We start from the raw sequence: 17,270 nt of genomic DNA, 5'->3' as shown, positions 1-17,270 counted from the left end.
GTACAATTAAAGTTTATGCAAAACTTAATAAGTTAAAAAGAGGAAAATAAATTTAGTCATTTATGGAAAAAACTTCTTATCAATATATTATCTTTCCATTCCACCTTGCCAGTAACAAAGCATATCTTCATAAGCGTATTTAAAAAAAAAAGAATAATCGCGGTTTGGACTTCTCGTAGCTATTACGAAAAGTCGATTAACATTTATTAATGACAAATTTAATAGTTAGTATTACCTTTGACTTAACTAGTCTTTAAGATACAGTAAATTATGTAACGATTATTTCTTCACGATGCAGATTAAAGATTTCTTTTGTTCTAGTGTAATATAAGTAAAATTAAAGCATTAAGTAGTAGTTCTTTATCTAATAAATGTACTTCATTCATCCACCGTTTACTTGAATCGCAGTACAAATTTGTTTATACACGAAAAACAATACATACTGAGGTTACTGACCTGACTATATCCTATTTACAATAGCCGTTGGTATTAAAAAGATATATCGATTTATTAGTCATTTTACCAGCCGATGCTGCATGCGTTAATATTCGATATACAATAATATGTTTAACACTAGTTGCCTCTACTAATAATTAATTATTAGTAGACTTCGTATATGAAAGGAGTTTAACAATATAGAAGAATGACGTTTAATGACAGCAGTAGATCGATGGAATTCGTAGTGAAACATTGATACAAATGTTATCCACGAAATATACAACAATATGTTGAAATTAGATAGTCATTCAAAATATATTTTAGACACGCACACATCCAATTCCTAAAGTATCTCACAAATAATTTGTGAAGATCATTTTCCTATACAGATTGCATGGTAACGTCAATAAAATTACACAGTATCTTTATGATATATGTGTACTCATACTCACGAAATGTCACAATTACGTCTTTCGCAAGGAACGTTACACGCTGTACGATGTTTTTTCAAGCTGCTGCTTCTTCAACAACTGTACTTTCAGTCGTTGTATTTTCTATTTTATTTGAATCATTTTCAGCCTTTTCAATAGCTGGTTCCATAGCTTTAAGTGAAATAATATTTTCCTCCTTCATAGTGACTTTTGATGAATCATTAGCACTTATATCGTCTAATTGATCGGTAGTAGTATCTCCTAAATTCACTGGTGTTCCAATATCAAGAATTTTAATATCTTTTTCGGTATTCTCAACCACAGGATTCGCTATTGCACTCGAACCGTTGATTTTCTCTGTTTCTTGAATTTCTGCTTGTTCAATTTCTGTATTATCGAACTGTTCTGGCACAGTCTTCTGATCACTTTCTATTGAGTTAATTTTAACTTCTTGTTCAGTCTGTTGCGTATTACCAAGTTGATTTGTTTGTTGTGGCTGTGTGGTTTTACCTCTTCCTCGACTGGTCTGATGTTGATTCTCTGGTGGTGGAAGAATTGGAATAGCTGCTTTTGGTCGTCTCATTGGAGCTGATTGTTGTTGTTGCTGTTGCTGCTGCGCTGGACTATAGTAAGTACAACCTTGTGGTTGAAACAATTCTTGTGGAGGTGGAGGACGTTGTGGCTATAAAATATCAAATAAAAAATATATGTGACGATTTTTAGATAATGTAACTTAAAAAAAAAAGGATAAAAGATTTTGTAGTAGAAAAATGTACCTGTACTGGTGCACTATATCCTTGATAACCCTGGAAATTTGGTTGAAATGCTGGTCCATTTGGACCAGGAACGTAATTAATTATACTAGGTGGAGCAGTTTGTGGAGAAATAAACTGAGGTGGCGGTACTAAAAATGGCGGTGGAGCATAACTGGCAGGTTGACCATTAGGTGGTATAGGAATTACAGGCTGACCAGTCATAGGTGCAGTTGCAGTAGCAACAGGTGTGGTTTGCTCAAAATGTCCTTGTGGATATCCTATAAAATTGAAATATATGCCATGAGCATTCGTTTAAGTGTGTAAATATAATAAAAAATAACATACAAATATGCAGACATAAACTATTATGTTTACTTAACAAAAAAATCAAATAAATAAAAAATTATACACACATAGTAACCTACATTCTTACCTTGTGAATCTAAAACACCTCTTGAATTTCCAGCTAAATACATATACATACAAGTTAAATATTAATACAGGATATTTGATGTGCCATATCTATATTGTTCACTCACCAACATATTTTATAGATAATAACATTTCTGAGTGTATTTGTATCTTATTACCTTGAGGAGGAAAATATCCATGTTGACCATGCTGGCCATGTTGATTGTGTTGATTGTGTTGATTGTGTTGTCCATGTTGCCCATGTTGTGGTGGATAATTTTGTGGTCCTGGATTATCCGAAACAGTAGATCGCTGTCGCAAACTTGAATAACGTTTTGGCCTATTAGCAGAACCATCTTGCTGCTGAATCGATTGTTGTTGTTGTTGTTGTTGTGGTTGTTGTTGCTGCATTCTTGGAGGTACTGCTCCCGATCTCTGCTGATTTGAGGACTGTCCATAGAAGCTTTCTAAAAAAACATCAAGAAACAAATTAGTATGAAGATGCAATATTACACATGATTCAAACACTCACTATTATGTCTTCCACTTTGATGATATTGAGTACCATCAGTAACGCTAATGTGTTTCATGTCATGAGTAATTTGCTGCTCATCATCATTCTGTATATTATTTCTCTTATTCTCAGTGGTAGTCGATCCAGTTCCGCGTCCCTTTGGTTTGATATCAACTGTTCTATTGGTGACCATATTGTTATTAGCATTTGTTCTGAATCCTCGTCCACGAGTTCTACTTGCTGCCAAGCTTACAGACTCTTGAACGTTCCTCTTGTTATTATCTCTTGAAGATATCTTTGTATTAATCAATTTATCTGCATCACCACCAGCTCCACTATTTCCATTACTGCTCTGAATGTGAGACGAATGTTTGGTATCCTTTTTCCAGGCTGGATTTGTAGGTTCATTAGGAGCTTTATTTTCATTCCTATATATCAAAATATTGAAATAAATTTTATTAAATATGTCTAAGTAAAAGAATTTAATGGTTTAAAAAATATTACATACGTATGAGTATTAGACGTATTGCTAGATTTTGATTTCAGACTATCACCTTGAGCTTGTAGAGGTGGAAAATTTTGTACTTTATTCTGTGACTTATTCTTACTACAGTACCAAGCTGATGAAATTACTGGTTCTTCTACATGTGTGGAAGCATTCTTATTTGTTCCCAGAGCAGGAAAATCTTCTCCACTTCTATTAAACTTTCTATTTTTATTTGAAACATTACTTCCAGGCTTTCCATATGCGTCTTCATCTTCCCAATTACGCGTATATTTGTTAGGACCACGGCTAAAAAATATAAAGCACATGATATGGAACGTTACAAACACTAATATTTTCAGAGATGAATTTACCCATATCTTCTTCTTCTTCTAGCTCTAGGTGGACCTTCTTCATTTCTTATATCATAGCCATAAACAGCTATTAATTCTTCATGGCTCTTTGGTGCCTGTTCTTCATCATTATATCGATCATGATCCCATCTATCTTCTTTATCTTTCCATACTTTTTTTTCTTTGATTTCTCTCTCATTTTGTGACTCAACTGCATTATCTGTTACTTCATCAATGGTTCTATCATCATGTTCATAAAATGTTCCCCTTTTAGGGATATATTGTGGGTTACGTCTGTCTTCATCATCATCCAGCTTTTTCTGCGGTTTTTCTTCTTCTTGCCCATCTCCACTTTCTCGCAATGCACCATCTTGAGATTCAGCATCGGAATCAGAAGGATAGATATCACATTCTGAATCCTGATGACCATCAGTTTGCTCGCTGCTCTATAGAAAAAATTTATAAAGAAACTACAGGAAAATAAAAATAGGATTATAATAAATTAGGTAACGTCAATGTTAAAAAATTGTTATTGGAAGTTTCTTAGATATTATGAAAGTACATTTTATTTTGATAATACAAAATAATTTTATTTGGATTCTGATATGCACCGAAATTGATAAATTCTCCGCAAAACCACTTGCCGGTACATCGAACACAAAGGAAAGTCTCCCTAGTTACGATTATATTCAAAAGTATTACAGCAGTCTACTTAATCCACTTAATCGGGTCTTCCACCGAACTTTCAATCCAGTTCAATAAAGAGCAAAAAAATTCGATAAACGACAGGAGCTCAGAAATCGTGAAAGGATGGTAAAACTATTTGTTTAAAATCTTCGAAATGTTTAATCGAAAACACCTTTGTAGCAGCTAACCTGGGTTTCTTTCGTTGCGTTTAATTCTTCACAAGAGTCCGAGAGGTCATCAGAACCACAAGACTGATCAGATTTTCGTCGTCGTCTTGTATCCGACATGTTATTTCAGTTGGAAGTACACGTTTTCGAATTATCACAGATTTTCGTCTATAAAATGTGAATAAATGGTCAACGCCAAATGACTTTTAAGGTCGAACTAGTTTATGCCTCTTTCTACTTCGATCAGTTTCCGATCTCGATTCTCGGTCATGAATCACAGGTTAAACGTATCAGTATTGAGAAGGCACACCAAACTCTTGAAATTTTAACAATAGAAACGATTTCGTCGAATCGTCGGATTACTCAGTAGCAATGGCGGTTCTATAAACTTTCGAACAAGAGATCCCTTCTCCTGGTCTGTGCCAAATCGCTAGTAATTTGAATAAGAAATATTTTACTAGACCCACTTGTATGGCGTCAGAGTTTCTCTCTTTCTCTCTCTCTCTCTCTCTCTTTCTAAATTAATTAATCTGTTGAAAAAGAAATTATCCAATTTACATATAGAATCCATAAAATAGAATTTAATTGATTGCCGCGGGAATTCGAATTTTTATGCGTTGTAAACGCCATCTGCAAACTATTTGATTGGCTATTACTATATATTCATACGTGAGTTGTACTCGATTCTTTCTAGATAGGTGTCTACAGATGTTTTCTCAAACTCTGAGCTTCGAATCTAATATCAGTTCTATTACGGATTTATGAAACAAATTCTACTTGAAATAAAGAAATCATTATAAACAATTATATATTTTTATTTTTAAGCATGCTACTTTATGTATGCTCATTGTATTTTATGAAACTAGATAAGACTGAATAAAAATATGACCACGTATACAGTTCACGTGGTATAAAGTTACTGGAATTTAGACATAATTATAAGTGTAGTGTCAACTTCTCAAGAAAATTATTTCAACAAAAACAGTGAAACGTTTGTTTTTCATAAAAAATAGAATTTAAATTATTAAAAATTAAACGTACAAATACATTATAACATTTTTGCCTAATGAAATCGGACGAATACTTTTTAACCATCAAAGAGTGATATGAAATAATTTTTCTGTTTTGCAGATATATTGCTGTCATCATAAGCCCGAAGATATCTTACATACATTTCGACTAAAAATATGATGAAATAATTGCACTTTTATAAAAATGTGGAAATACTGTAATGTTTATATTACTATAGTATTGTGTACTATAATTATAGTATATGGACACGATTTCAGAAGTTTCGACGATACGGTTCTTTTTAAAATTAATTGGCCGGGCAAAGCTAGCTCGGATTTATTAGTAAGTATTATTAAAATTGAAACGTAAATCAATGTCTATTAAATATTTTGTTATGTCTATATTACATCATATTTATTATGCTTAATAGGAATCTAGAATAAATGTAGAACCTTATATTATAACAACTGCAAATAAGGAGCAGTATCAATGCTTAATAGTTGATAATTCAGAACAAGAGCAAGGTTATAATGAACCATACAATGGACCAAATCCAATAGAAATTTTATCAGCATTATTTAAACAAAATACTTGTTCTTATAGAGTATGCATTATAAATGCCATAAATGTATCATGTATGAGTTTAACGTAAATAAGTATCTTTTATAGGTTGAATCTTATTGGTCATATGAATTATGCCATGGACGATATGCACGTCAATATCATGAAGATAGAGATGGGAAGAAAGTGAAGACACAAGAATATTATTTGGGTACTTTTGATAAGTTGCAAGAGTTAAAGCTTTTAGCTGAGTATGCAGAAAGAGAAAATATTAGGAAGGCAGATATACCAGTTAAAAAAGTTGATGGAATCAATATGCCATATATTGAAGTTGAAATGGCTGATGGCACAGTTTGTGACTTAACTAATAAGCCACGAAAGATAAAAGTTCTTTATGTTTGTTATCAGCATGGAAAACACGAGTTATTTTCGTTAGAAGAGCCTTCTAGCTGTGAATATGAAGTTATTGTTCTTTCACCTTGGCTATGTAATCATCCTGATTACAAGCCCCAAGCTACAGGGGAAAATGAAATTAACTGTCATCCAGTTGAAAATGCACCAAAGAAGCCAAGATCTCTTGTTGCAATGGAGATGGAAAGTCTGAAACTTCGATATCAAAAAGTAACGGTAAATCCATTTGACATTCTGTGTATTCAGTTATTTATTTTTGACTATGCCTGTGTCGTATGTATGTATTGTTATTTAAAATAAAATATATGTACTTATATATTTTCTGTGTATGATAGTGATAATTTTTGATATTGATTTATGTGAAACACATGCAAAATATTTTCAAATAACAGTAGATTTTAAATAAATTTCATTATACTATGCACTTTGTCAGTATAAAATATTATATTTTACCTAATCGTAGAAAACTGCATTGATCATAATTATATATCTTATTTATTTATCTGAAACACTTCAATTTTACTAAATTTCAAGATTTTTTAAGTAATTTTGGCTTATACTTTTAAGTCATATAAATAATCTTTTTAGTGTTAAACAATTTTTGTTTGCATTATTTATTATCTATACATTGAATTAATTATTTGTTGCACAGGATGACAAGCTGCAGGAAGTCTATGCAATCTTCCATGTAGATAAGGAGGGCCAGGTCAGAATATTTCGTATTTTTGGGATCAGGCCAAAGTGCTTGGTGGTTCTTGTCATTTGTCGCCATTAATTTATATCTCATTCTGTCCCTTCCTTTTCTACATACAATTATTCCCTTTAAATCTACATTTTTTCCAAAAGAATGTTACAATAACATTATGAATACTATTTATGCACCATTGTGTCTTTAGCATCACAATATCTATTGCTTTACTTGTACACAGCCAAATTTATAATATTTACATATTGCTTTTAACTAAATACCAATAATCACATCACAAAACATTATATAATGTTATATATAATTTTCAGAATAAATATAAAATGTTATAATATTAAAATGTTGTAAAGTCACAATTTAACCGTAAATAATGTCGATCTTTTATCTATTAATATAATAAATTAAAAGAAGGAATGATGTGTAACACATGTTTCATGTTTTTAACAAATTCATACAATTGATATTAATTGATACTCATTCTCGTTATGATGTTCACTATGTGTGTATATTAATTGAAGATTTAATTGACTTGCATTTATTTCAGGATGGTGAAGCACGTGTTAGAGTTGAAATACATCCTGTCGGTGTTACCGATAAACATAATAATATCGAAGACTCCATAAATTCGTTAGCAGATCAAGGTATTAGTCCTGCGGAAGCGAGTCCCGTAAAAAACTTTCTAAGCGGAAAGAATTGTTTACATGGGGTAGGTATTGCACTTCTACATTCTGACCATATTCTGTTTTATTATATTTTACTTAACACATAATTGATGAATATAGGGCAATGGATGGTGGAAGTATGAATTTTGTTATGGACGCTCTGTAGTTCAATATCATATAGAACGCGATGGTAAAAAGACCATAGTAAATCTCGGTAAATTCGATAAGCAGAAACATTTGGACTGGATTGCTGCACATCCACATAAAAGACCAAAGTCTCCAGAATTGCGGAAACAGCTTTCCCATTTTTATAGCGATGGTACTATTTGTGATAAAACTGGGAATCCAAGACAAACAGAAGTATTATATATATATATACAAACATTTTATAGAGTAGATTTATTTATTCTTATACGAAAGAATTTATATAGCTACCACAATTTTTGTAATTTCCAGGTGAAATTAAAATGCGTTGAAAGTCATACGACCAGTCCATCGAGTGTTTCTCTTTTTCTAGTCGAACCGAAAACATGTGAGTACGTTTTAGGTGTGGAATCGTCATTGATCTGTGACATTTTAGAATACGCCGATGAAAATGGACTTCTCAGTGAAAAATTTGACGTGAATTTTGACAAATTAAAAACAACCGCTTTTCACGAATACGACGATTTGGATGAGAGGATAGCAAACGGAGATGATTAGAATGATATTCAATTAATAGATATTAAACAAAATTGTTAAATAAAATTTTTAATGATAAAAATAACAGTTTTGATGTATCAGGCACATTGCATTTAGTTTCACTAAATTAGATAAAAAGATTGTAGGCTTTTTTTAATACTCAGTGTATATCAATATATAGGTCTTATGTTTCAAAGTTTTCGGATATTTTATAATACATATATAAACATAACAATTATTTAATACATATAGTGCTGTTAACACGTTATCACGAACTATTAAGTCACAGAGATTGTAACGTTCACAAAATGTTTTTCACTCTGTAAGATTTTGAAAGGAATAATTACAATTCTCTCCTATGTTAATTTCTATAACATCGAATTATTTCCTACCATTCTTATAAATGATCTAAGAAAAAAAGATAGAATGAAAAGCCACATTATATGTTGATTATCATTGTCCAATATTGAGACCAACACCCACTCGAAATTGCTGCTTCTTGTGGTTTAAAAGTATACTAATAACCAGCGAAGATTCAGGAATTGGGTATAGTTTCTTCTCAAACACGCCACCGACTGTAGTCTCAGAATTCACGATACCTCGAAAGACAAGATCCGCGTATGGCACGTTTACTTGGTAAACTATAGTAGCGATTGACTGATGAGTTCTCGTGTTTGTTTCTAACTCGACACCGAGTTCCAGTTGCGAGCTAGATTTGCGGTGATAACAAAGATGAAGGCCCGCTTCACCTATCGTTCCGGATAATGTCGCAAGTCCTGTACTGTGTCTAAAAGCCAGACACATGACTGTCTGTTGACCTCCTGGAACTTTCGAGCCACGAAGACATGCAATTTCGGCTCCTAACGCGATTCTCGATGTGATCGATTGTAAAAAGTGTATTACCATTGTTGCTTGTTTCTTTTTAAATTTTGGGTTGGCTAAGGTCACCGCTACAGTAAAATCATTCGACCGATATTCTAAGCTGGAACTGAACGCTTTCCATTTTTCATTGGCAATTTGCGCTGATAATTTAAATCTAAATCTACATGCAAGGGTATGCACAAAAGACGCGGACAAATTTCCAGTTGGTGTGATATCTCCCACGATTACAGGATATCTTTCTTTTAAACTGACTACTTTTGTACCGACATACTTTGCACCAAATTTGTATCCAGACGGTGTAACGGAACTAAGAGTTATCGTATGGGTCACGTTAAAATGGTGACTAAGTATTTTATTGATGACGAGCCGCGCACCGTCAAAGTTTTGCGGGTAAAGATCTTTAACTTTCTTGTGTATATCTTCGAAACTTCCTGGATTTCCTGGTACTCTGTCTTGCGGTTCCACGCACGGTATACAGTCTTCATGGGTTACTACGCTTGGTTCTTGTTTTTTCCTTGAAGCATGTACTGTACCCATTCTAATACATTAGGCTCTTTTAAAGTACAGTCAACAAATTTTCTTCGAACGCTTCTTAATTTTATACTTGATGACAACATACGAATAAAATTAATCCTAATGCAAACGGGTTATCATATGACCTCTCTGCCAATTTCAAACTCAAAAAGATCGATATATTCGATTTTACGATATTAATCGATGTATCAATTCGATAAATTTGATTGGTTTGTCAAGCTAATATGTATATCGATTGTAGGCGTTCGATATATCGATCCATATTCGTATGACGATGCAATTCTAGTATGTAATTTTATTTCCAGATGGCTTTTATCTCGAACATCTATATGCGGTATCAATATTAATATATAAGAATTGCTTTAAATAACTTTTGTTAATGTAATTTTACTTTAAATATTATATTATATTACAACACCAATTACGACTTGATGTACAAATATTTTTTCTTGTAATTTAATAATATATAATATAATACAACACGGTCTGCTTTCTCGCTAGTGATCAGATAACGTTCAGTTCATATATATAGAAGAACCAAAGCTTTGTTTGCGGAAGTGTGTGTGCTAGTGATGGCACAACTGAACATTGATCGCTAACGTTAGAAATAAGCAGATCTGCTCAGTGGGTGTTGTCACGTGGTCGCTTCAAGTAGCTTGTGTCGGCTCCCGATTGCGCGTGTAGGTTCGTGGTGCGTTTTTTATAATTCACCTCGGATTTGCACGCCTGCACGGTTGAGTCTTTCACGTCGCTCCTCGAACTACCGCGATTTCCAAATTGGGGGGCAATCGAATAGGTCAGACGAGGTTAAATAAATTTATCGCTTCCATATACAGGCACTGCAGGATAAGCAGTATGCCATGTTTTTTTTTCTTTCATTGCTTTCATTTTTTTTTATAAATTTTACAAAACATACAAACTGATTTCATACGGATAAAAATAAAAGGAGGAAGATAATGTTTTTGCATGTTTTTTTAGCTTTATTTATACGACAAAACAGTGATAAGTGTTGCGAATTCTCAACTAAGTGGTGATCAGTCAGGTGCAACTGATCGGTTGATATCGCGAACCTTGAATGAGATTAACGCTCAAGGAGGAGGTAAATTAAAGATGTCAAGTATGTAGTATGTTTAGGTTATGTATTTGCAAGTTAAGGTACAGAATATGGTGTACTATAACACGAAGAGTGTGATGCTTTGATGAAGACTATTGTAAGATTCTGTTAATACTGTTTCCAGAAGCTTCGTCTGATTCTTATATACTAACTTTCCGTCCCCGGTTTTCCATGGTTTAAATGTGTACTCTCGTTGGCGCATATCTTCTAGTATTGCTGCTTGATACCAGATGTTTACTTTAGACCTGATCCATCGGGCATTCAGGTGTTTATTAACCTCTTAATGAGGTCCGTATCGTAAGGTTTATAACTTGGGAGGTAGGAAACTCGGGCTTTCCCAAAAAAGGTAAAGGTGCTGTCCGATAAACGGACGGCTACTCCAAATCCCGAACAATAAGTATAAAATCTAAGTAACAAGATTTTTTCGCGTTTCGCTATTTACTTCAGATGCAACCTGAGTGAAAAGAAGATTCCAATTCCATACTTCATCCGGCTCTTTTGTTAGATTTTCATTGTATAATTTCTCTGCTAGAAGAGAAAGATTAACGCCATTTAGAGACATGAATGCGGCATTCTTTACCAAATCCGTATCAAGTTCTTTATACGCAGCGACTCTGTTCACATTCACCCTACGGAATACCGAATTGAAAGTAACTGAATGAGAATTTTTCCAACAAACTTTACAATGATACCTACGTTGGTGTATTTACTAAATCGGACAAAGCATTATCCTCCTGAATTTCATCCAAATCCGGTATAACAGGGATATCTAGAAAGTATAACCCTGTTAACAGCAGAACTCTTACATTTTGGACGATTTCAAATTAATTCTCACCGTCAATCACGTCGTCCTTCTCCGTCCCTCGAGAGCGTTCCCTAAGAAACAGTCTATCAGCGACTACGGATGCCTGATTCCTTAATTTTATTCGTTATACTCACTGTTCGATGATGCTCGACGACCCACGTATCCTAAAATTATAACCAAAAAAGGGTAAGTGAAAACTGCATGAAACATTTCTCTCTGAAATCACAGATTACCGCAAGACAACTTACTTCCCGCTTTTCAGTTCGTCACCCCATCCTGTTTTCCTGGTACGTGGGGGTGCTACAGGTGGTTGTGCCGATTTCACAGAGGATGACGATACAGGACTTTCCAAAAGATCATCGTCTAGTTTCGAATCTTCTTGTACGATGTTCTGCGTCGATCTTCTACCAAGACGAGGCAAAAGCTGAAAATCAATATTTTTCTTTTAACTTAACCGCTCTGTTGTTACCAGCAATCGATTACAAGAAATGTGTACAATGGACAAGGGTGAATATTTAAAAACTTACTTTTTTCGAGGTAATTTCTAAATCCGCGGCCCAATCCATAGTTGTTCATTGACTTTGAATATTAAGCTTAACTTATTATTAGAGGCAAATAAAATCCGTGTTTGTGAGCAGTAACCATAACAACTGAACGCCCTGGTGACTCGAGCGGTGAATCGACTTTGCTCGTCCCTGCATTCGCCTTGTTCCCCTCTTTCGTTCGGGAAGTAGCGCGAGAAACGTGACTGGAAAGGCGCCAGTGGAACGGTCAAAACCGGTTCCAAGTACCCTTTGATTAGAGCGCGTCTTTTTAAACGACATATTAAAAGGATTCTGTTTAGAAATAAGCTCAAATCGTAATACGAAAGGTAAAATTAACAGCGCTATGTTTATTTTTTGTATTTCACTACACATACATTCTTTACGCGCATTAAAGTAACTCAACGGAAATACAATCTCATTGGGACTTGTTTCAGGTATCTTGTATCATAGATATTGCATCCTAAAGGACAGCTGTTTAATAATGCTTGGTGTCATCGATTTGTCGTTGATATTCCTCGTCATCGGGATTCGCCTCACACGCGTTGTCATTGTTTGGTGGTCTTACTCCGTTGTACCTATAATTTCAATCATATTGTAAGTTACATAAATAAAAAGTATAGTATTATCTTAACACTTTGAGGACCGGCTGCTTTGACAACCATATAACTTGAATTTCCGCGTGTTTTTGGAGCGATTGAAAAGAACTTTCCGGCAACCAATATTATATCTAATATATTAGATATAATATTCAACGGTTTAGTATTATTCAAACATGTAATGTAAAATTACATATATAGCATCCACTTATAATATCCATTGTTTTCTTACTGTTTTATTTCACAGTAGTTAATATTTTTATAGGATACCGCATGAAGTATGAAAGACGGGAATTCGCGTCTCCGGTCCCCAATCGTTGGAAAATGAAAGATGCGAATTCGCCGAGTGTTAATCGTAGATCATATGCTTGCAAGTGAAAGACCTGGAAAAGTCACCCTTGCAAAGCCTCCAAGGCAGCACGTCAATTCTCTCGTGCAGTATAGGCGATATCTCAGGACTGACAAAGTACGGAGTACCAGCACCGGAACCACGGGTCAAGAGCTTCCTCTGATGGTCGTAGCAACAGTGTTGAGCTGCGGCGCTTCCGCTTCCTTGCGTCAAAAACGAGCGCACGCAGTAAGTGGCTCCAGGTTTATAGACATCGAGTCTTTGAGAGCTACCACTAACGTCTCTCCACCTGAAATACTTCATTCGCTTCTCATCCCAAATTTTGTCTTCGTAAAAGATATTGTTCGGGTATAGACACGGACAGGCGGGTAACGACGCTAGACCACCTGTAACGGCGAGTTCGAGAAACCAGGCACCGTGTTTACAACACTATGAATGTCGAGTTCGTACCTAAGAAAACTTGCTCGAGCTTATCCTTGCTGTCTAGCCACTTCTGGCAAGGATCTTCGTTCGTGCCGTTCACAAAATCCAGCTCCTTGAAGATTTTCTGTCCGTCCGCTGCACTAACGTTTCGCAGATTTTGAAATAATTTGCTCACGATAACGCTTAAGCTATCGTGGAACATAACTTGATCGTCGATGGCCGGGTAAATAGAGGAAGAATTCATTTCATCCGTGTAATCTATATTCTCGAAGAATTCATCATTTTTGGTTCGATCTTTTTTTCCGAAAGATTGGTTTTGATTTTCTAATTCCACTTCAGTAGAAATAGATCGTTCGTTAAGATCGTTTCTCTCTGTCATGATAAAACTTTTTTCCGCTGAATCGATTCTAACTTTCTCCTCATCGATATCGGTTACATCGTAATCCTCCCCTTTGGTTCTATTGTACGATTCCTGCGTGCCGGGAAAAAGATGTAATCCAGTTTATTTTCATTTCCTTCGAAGATCTACGCAACTCCAATATTACAAATCATTACCTGCACACCATCGTTGCGTGATTCTTCATCGACCTCTATAAGCGTGTTGTTTTCATCAGGATCTTCTTTTGTCTCTTTAGATGTTTGGTCTATTGGCGCCGTGCCATTGTCCCACAGAAAAGACAGCCTGATCGCAGATGTATTTCGAAGACACGCCGATTGATTCCTACAGCGACGTCGCTTCCGATGTTTCGCGTGTCTCGTAGGAATCGTCTCTTCTTCGAGCTGCTCGTTTCGTTTGCTTCGAATCAACTGGTCGTTCAACCAAGATGGGTGAAATAGGCCCGAAATCGGTTTTTGATACACGGCGACTTCCAAATCTCCAGTGATTTCATGATCATCAATCTATGAGGAGAAAAGGAGTAAATTTATCGATTATTCGCGGGAAAAGAAATGTCTAAACAGCCGATCTAACGCAATTCAAATAGAGTGGATTCGAGGTACAGGGGTTATTTGAACGTTCGTGACAGAGGAGGGTAACGGTGGCCGGCACAACATCAAAAGAAGCCGTGTTTGGCTCGTCGATGAGATACGAGGCTCTCGCATGGAAAAGGGACGCGGCAATACACGCTGGAACGAAACGGAGCGAAATGGAATACTCTCGCCGATCCGTGAGACACAAAACATTTCTACTTCTTGGAAGCGTTCGTTGTGAGACCGTTTCCCATTCAATGGCGTAGCAGCCAATCGGCGTACGGATAAAATATCAGTTTCCCGCGTTTTCGTTCACCGTGAAAATCACTCGATAAAAAAATTAATCTGTCCTCTTGTTAATGAAAGTATGATTCAAATAAGTATTTATAATAATATTCGCGTGAAACTTAATGCGTTAATATGTTACTTACTTGACGACTGCTCGTGTGCACGATCGAAACAATTAACGTCAATTGGAAAATGAGAATGCAGTATACAAAGGCCGAGACTGTCATGGTCGTCATTAACGATTCCTCATAATGTCTTCTCGATGAATATTTAATTGTAGAAAATTACTTTTGTGTTTGTTTTGTTTTGTTCAACGCGCATCCAATATACCCAGCGAAGGTTTCCACGAAATTGATATATTCGCTGGACCTTTCATCCCTTTCTACTTAATTCTTGAACGATTTGCAGGCAGACAATGCAAGGATGTTATTGTTGATCTGTTTGTTTACAAACGTTCAGGAGCGATTAAAGACGATCGGTGGATTGATCGATCATCGCGTCTGCACTAGATGACGCGTCACGCAGGTAAAGACTATAGGTCGGTGAAGAAGAGATATGTAAACGCGTGAACGAAAACGGGAGAAAAGCGATGAAAAAACGACAAAGAACAGACGACGAAAAGGAAGAAACACAGCATACACGAGGCACGAGGCGCGCACCGTTCAAAGGCCTACCACTATATGTATAGTTGTGAACTCGTGAAGTTCTGTCCCACTATAATGGCCAAGCAGTGGTAGTGGAGAGGCTGGAGAGGTAGCGCTCCGGATGACAGAACACTACGTCATTGTACAGGCCGTGGTACAGTTCACGGCTTAGGGTTTCTTACTTAGCGGCAGTTCCCGCCCTATCGCTTTTTCTTTTCTTTTTACACCGGTTCCGTTTTACCTCGTTTTCTCCTCTCCATTTTCCTCGCTTGTTCTACGTTGCTCTAGCCTCCCTTCTTTACACCGATACTCTTCCAATGTCCAAGCGTCATTAACCCTTTTAGCAACTACGTTTCCGTGAGATGTTCTAATTATTCCTCTCTGTTTCTTCAAATATATACATATAGGGTTGGAAAAAAGTACGAACGGTCATCGAATTTTCAGGCGTCGTAATTTCCATTCGGTTCATGTCTTTTGCCAGAGATCTGGTACTTATGTAAAAGCAGGGCAAATAAGTGGGTAAGATTCTGCTCAACTGTCACGAACATGGATGACACGTATTACGATATCAAGGATCTAAATACAGTGTTGGAATGCAATGGAACGCGTTTTGGCTATTTTTAGGCGGGCAAATTCGAAAATACACCCACCATGGATTAAATATAACTGGAGATGCACGCACACGGAATGCAGTACGACGGCACGCGAACGATCGGTCGCTCGCAAATATGTAAATTCCCGCATCACGTCGAAAGCGCTGCTCCCTTTCATCGTCGATCACCTTATTTATCGTTCCAGTATTTTCGTTTAAATATCTCTATCTCTTCTTTGATTCTTGCCATGACAAACTATTGCGTGTGGAACCGGAGGCAGTTAGAAAGGAGTTGGAAGAGAAACCTAAAATTATTCCTCGGACAAAATGGTCAACTCGGTGGGAGGCGTGGGTGGAAATTTATGCGCGTGCAACGATTCCAAAGGGAACTAACAAGAAAGCAGGAAGACAGGTAGAGAGGATGATAGCCGGCAATCGAGATCGCCTAATAGCCTAATCGTCCATAATTTCGTCCGATTCTTCACTGTTTGTTCCACGCAGCGTTCCACGTGGATTCTGCCTGTCCTAGAAAACGCAGAGATATGTACATACATTATGTTCTAAACCGATCCGCGATTGCATCGTGGATTCCAAAGGGGTCGTTAAACTAATCTGTTTACGTTCCTGGCCATGCTATGAATTCCAGCGACGAAATAAAATGGGAACCGCATCGTTACGAATGAAGAGAGAAAGAAAAAGCGAAAGGCCGTATCGTAAAAGTATCAACGACAGAAATTCGGAACCGTACAGGAACTGCCATTAGCGCGAGATTTCTCGATGGGTCGACATGCAACCCGATTTCGATTCAACATCGTTTATTTACTCGTAGATCGTTGAGCGCCACCGATACCGGATTGCAAAAGAAGGTAAAAGGGGCAACGTTTAACACCGGTAGCGCTGACATTCCACGACTGTTTTTCTGCATCCAGTGGCGCCAAAGTCATCGTCTCGAGCACTGTTACCGTCACGTTTATTTTATTGGCCCGCTCATAAAATTTACGCCTCGATTTCGTCGCTCAGCCAACGAAACTTCTTCTTCTAAGAAAATTGCTTCGTTATGTCCAAGCCGCTCGATTTGATTCGCTCGCTCGTCTGTTCGACCGGCTTCGTTTATTTGGGGGAGGGATGACACGCGATTTATTAAAATAAGTAATTTCAAATGTATTACGATGGAAGCAATACATACCATCCTTCCAAATATAGAACCTACGGCTCGTAGAGCGAATCTCGTTCGATCATGATAGGAGTGTGAGAAGG

The 17,270-nt window shown here is 36.3% G+C and overlaps 5 protein-coding genes and 1 long non-coding RNA gene across 19 annotated transcripts; 2 read left to right on the top strand and 4 right to left on the bottom strand.

The window, feature by feature from the left end:
* Positions 1–59: 59 nt before the first annotated feature.
* LOC122567078 (protein CASC3) lies at positions 60–4,693 on the bottom strand. 2 transcript variants are annotated; one of them, XM_043725233.1, is made up of 8 exons: positions 4,262–4,693; positions 3,408–3,832; positions 3,058–3,342; positions 2,568–2,977; positions 2,215–2,502; positions 2,058–2,090; positions 1,646–1,902; positions 60–1,551 (listed from the first exon to the last, which is right to left on the bottom strand). In XM_043725233.1, exons 1-8 carry the CDS (start codon positions 4,358–4,360, stop codon positions 946–948), a joined length of 2,403 nt encoding a protein of 800 aa, XP_043581168.1. In that variant the 5' UTR covers positions 4,361–4,693; the 3' UTR covers positions 60–945. The 2 variants fall into 2 exon arrangements, with proteins under 2 accessions (XP_043581168.1, XP_043581169.1); XM_043725234.1 differs by lacking the exon at positions 2,058–2,090 and having other exon boundaries at positions 4,262–4,691.
* A 234-nt stretch (positions 4,694–4,927) lies between these two features.
* On the top strand, positions 4,928–8,637 carry LOC122567166 (endoplasmic reticulum lectin 1). Of its 4 annotated transcripts, none has more exons than XM_043725452.1 (8): positions 4,928–5,148; positions 5,372–5,593; positions 5,682–5,855; positions 5,921–6,439; positions 6,876–6,929; positions 7,474–7,635; positions 7,712–7,951; positions 8,048–8,637. In XM_043725452.1, exons 2-8 carry the CDS (start codon positions 5,456–5,458, stop codon positions 8,291–8,293), a joined length of 1,533 nt encoding a protein of 510 aa, XP_043581387.1. In that variant the 5' UTR covers positions 4,928–5,148; positions 5,372–5,455; the 3' UTR covers positions 8,294–8,637. The 4 variants fall into 4 exon arrangements, with proteins under 4 accessions (XP_043581387.1, XP_043581386.1, XP_043581384.1 ...); XM_043725451.1 differs by having other exon boundaries at positions 4,928–5,182; XM_043725449.1 differs by having other exon boundaries at positions 4,928–5,231.
* Positions 8,638–8,721: 84 nt separating this feature from the next.
* LOC122567167 (mitochondrial import receptor subunit TOM40 homolog 1-like) lies at positions 8,722–10,125 on the bottom strand. The gene has a single exon (XM_043725453.1). It carries the CDS (start codon positions 9,689–9,691, stop codon positions 8,726–8,728), a length of 966 nt encoding a protein of 321 aa, XP_043581388.1. The 5' UTR covers positions 9,692–10,125; the 3' UTR covers positions 8,722–8,725.
* A 110-nt stretch (positions 10,126–10,235) lies between these two features.
* On the top strand, positions 10,236–13,151 carry LOC122567043. 5 transcript variants are annotated; one of them, XR_006316678.1, is made up of 8 exons: positions 10,236–10,541; positions 10,667–10,787; positions 10,927–11,148; positions 11,250–11,793; positions 11,870–12,144; positions 12,217–12,478; positions 12,587–12,746; positions 13,014–13,151. It is a non-coding gene; the product is annotated as an uncharacterized LOC122567043 (long non-coding RNA). The 5 variants fall into 5 exon arrangements; XR_006316676.1 differs by having other exon boundaries at positions 10,236–10,787; positions 12,246–12,478; XR_006316674.1 differs by having other exon boundaries at positions 10,236–10,787.
* Positions 11,142–12,272, bottom strand: LOC122567035 (intraflagellar transport protein 43 homolog). Of its 2 annotated transcripts, none has more exons than XM_043725106.1 (6): positions 12,135–12,272; positions 11,856–12,031; positions 11,742–11,771; positions 11,638–11,690; positions 11,499–11,571; positions 11,142–11,431 (listed from the first exon to the last, which is right to left on the bottom strand). In XM_043725106.1, the coding sequence occupies exons 1-6, from the start codon at positions 12,171–12,173 to the stop codon at positions 11,209–11,211; spliced, it is 594 nt and encodes a 197-aa protein (XP_043581041.1). In that variant the 5' UTR covers positions 12,174–12,272; the 3' UTR covers positions 11,142–11,208. The 2 variants fall into 2 exon arrangements, with proteins under 2 accessions (XP_043581041.1, XP_043581042.1); XM_043725107.1 differs by having other exon boundaries at positions 11,638–11,678.
* LOC122567025 (isthmin-2-like) lies at positions 12,486–17,264 on the bottom strand. 5 transcript variants are annotated; one of them, XM_043725092.1, is made up of 5 exons: positions 16,072–17,264; positions 14,076–14,420; positions 13,548–13,992; positions 13,132–13,483; positions 12,486–12,727 (listed from the first exon to the last, which is right to left on the bottom strand). In XM_043725092.1, the coding sequence occupies exons 1-5, from the start codon at positions 16,072–16,074 to the stop codon at positions 12,628–12,630; spliced, it is 1,245 nt and encodes a 414-aa protein (XP_043581027.1). In that variant the 5' UTR covers positions 16,075–17,264; the 3' UTR covers positions 12,486–12,627. The 5 variants fall into 5 exon arrangements, 4 of the variants coding, with proteins under 4 accessions (XP_043581027.1, XP_043581026.1, XP_043581025.1 ...); XM_043725091.1 differs by lacking the exon at positions 16,072–17,264 and adding an exon at positions 15,849–16,045; XM_043725090.1 differs by lacking the exon at positions 16,072–17,264 and adding an exon at positions 14,921–15,835.
* Between the last annotated feature and the right edge of the window lie 6 nt (positions 17,265–17,270).

Source organism: Bombus pyrosoma, linkage group LG4 (assembly GCF_014825855.1).
Source record: "Bombus pyrosoma isolate SC7728 linkage group LG4, ASM1482585v1, whole genome shotgun sequence".
In the NCBI taxonomy this organism is placed as follows: Eukaryota; Metazoa; Arthropoda; class Insecta; order Hymenoptera; family Apidae; genus Bombus; species Bombus pyrosoma.
Note: the sequence above shows the minus strand (reverse complement) of the source record. Positions and strands in the feature narration are given on the sequence as shown.

Bases quoted from the DNA above. Each gene is read 5' to 3' on its own strand.
- LOC122567078 (XM_043725233.1), bottom strand. From the start codon at position 4,360: ATGTCGGATACAAGACGACGACGAAAATCTGATCAGTCTTGTGGTTCT. The intron at 1,903-2,057 runs GTAAGAATGTAG...TCAATTTTATAG, and splicing joins AGGTGTTTTAGATTCACAAG to GATATCCACAAGGACATTTT. The intron at 1,552-1,645 runs GTACATTTTTCT...GATATTTTATAG, and splicing joins GATATAGTGCACCAGTACAG to CCACAACGTCCTCCACCTCC.
- LOC122567166 (XM_043725452.1), top strand. From the start codon at position 5,456: ATGTGGAAATACTGTAATGTTTATATTACTATAGTATTGTGTACTATA. The intron at 5,856-5,920 runs GTATGCATTATA...TATCTTTTATAG, and splicing joins AAAATACTTGTTCTTATAGA to GTTGAATCTTATTGGTCATA. The intron at 6,440-6,875 runs GTAAATCCATTT...TTTGTTGCACAG, and splicing joins TTCGATATCAAAAAGTAACG to GATGACAAGCTGCAGGAAGT.
- LOC122567035 (XM_043725106.1), bottom strand. From the start codon at position 12,173: ATGGATTGGGCCGCGGATTTAGAAATTACCTCGAAAAAA. The intron at 11,772-11,855 runs GTAAGTTGTCTT...TTATAATTTTAG, and splicing joins GACGAACTGAAAAGCGGGAA to GATACGTGGGTCGTCGAGCA. The intron at 11,432-11,498 runs GTAGGTATCATT...GGTATTCCGTAG, and splicing joins GATTTAGTAAATACACCAAC to GGTGAATGTGAACAGAGTCG.
- LOC122567025 (XM_043725090.1), bottom strand. From the start codon at position 15,013: ATGACGACCATGACAGTCTCGGCCTTTGTATACTGCATTCTCATTTTC. The intron at 13,484-13,547 runs GTACGAACTCGA...TCGCCGTTACAG, and splicing joins GCTCGAGCAAGTTTTCTTAG to GTGGTCTAGCGTCGTTACCC. The intron at 12,728-13,131 runs GTCTTTCACTTG...TTGAAATTATAG, and splicing joins TGCAAGGGTGACTTTTCCAG to GTACAACGGAGTAAGACCAC.
- LOC122567167 (XM_043725453.1), bottom strand. From the start codon at position 9,691: ATGGGTACAGTACATGCTTCAAGGAAAAAACAAGAACCAAGCGTAGTA.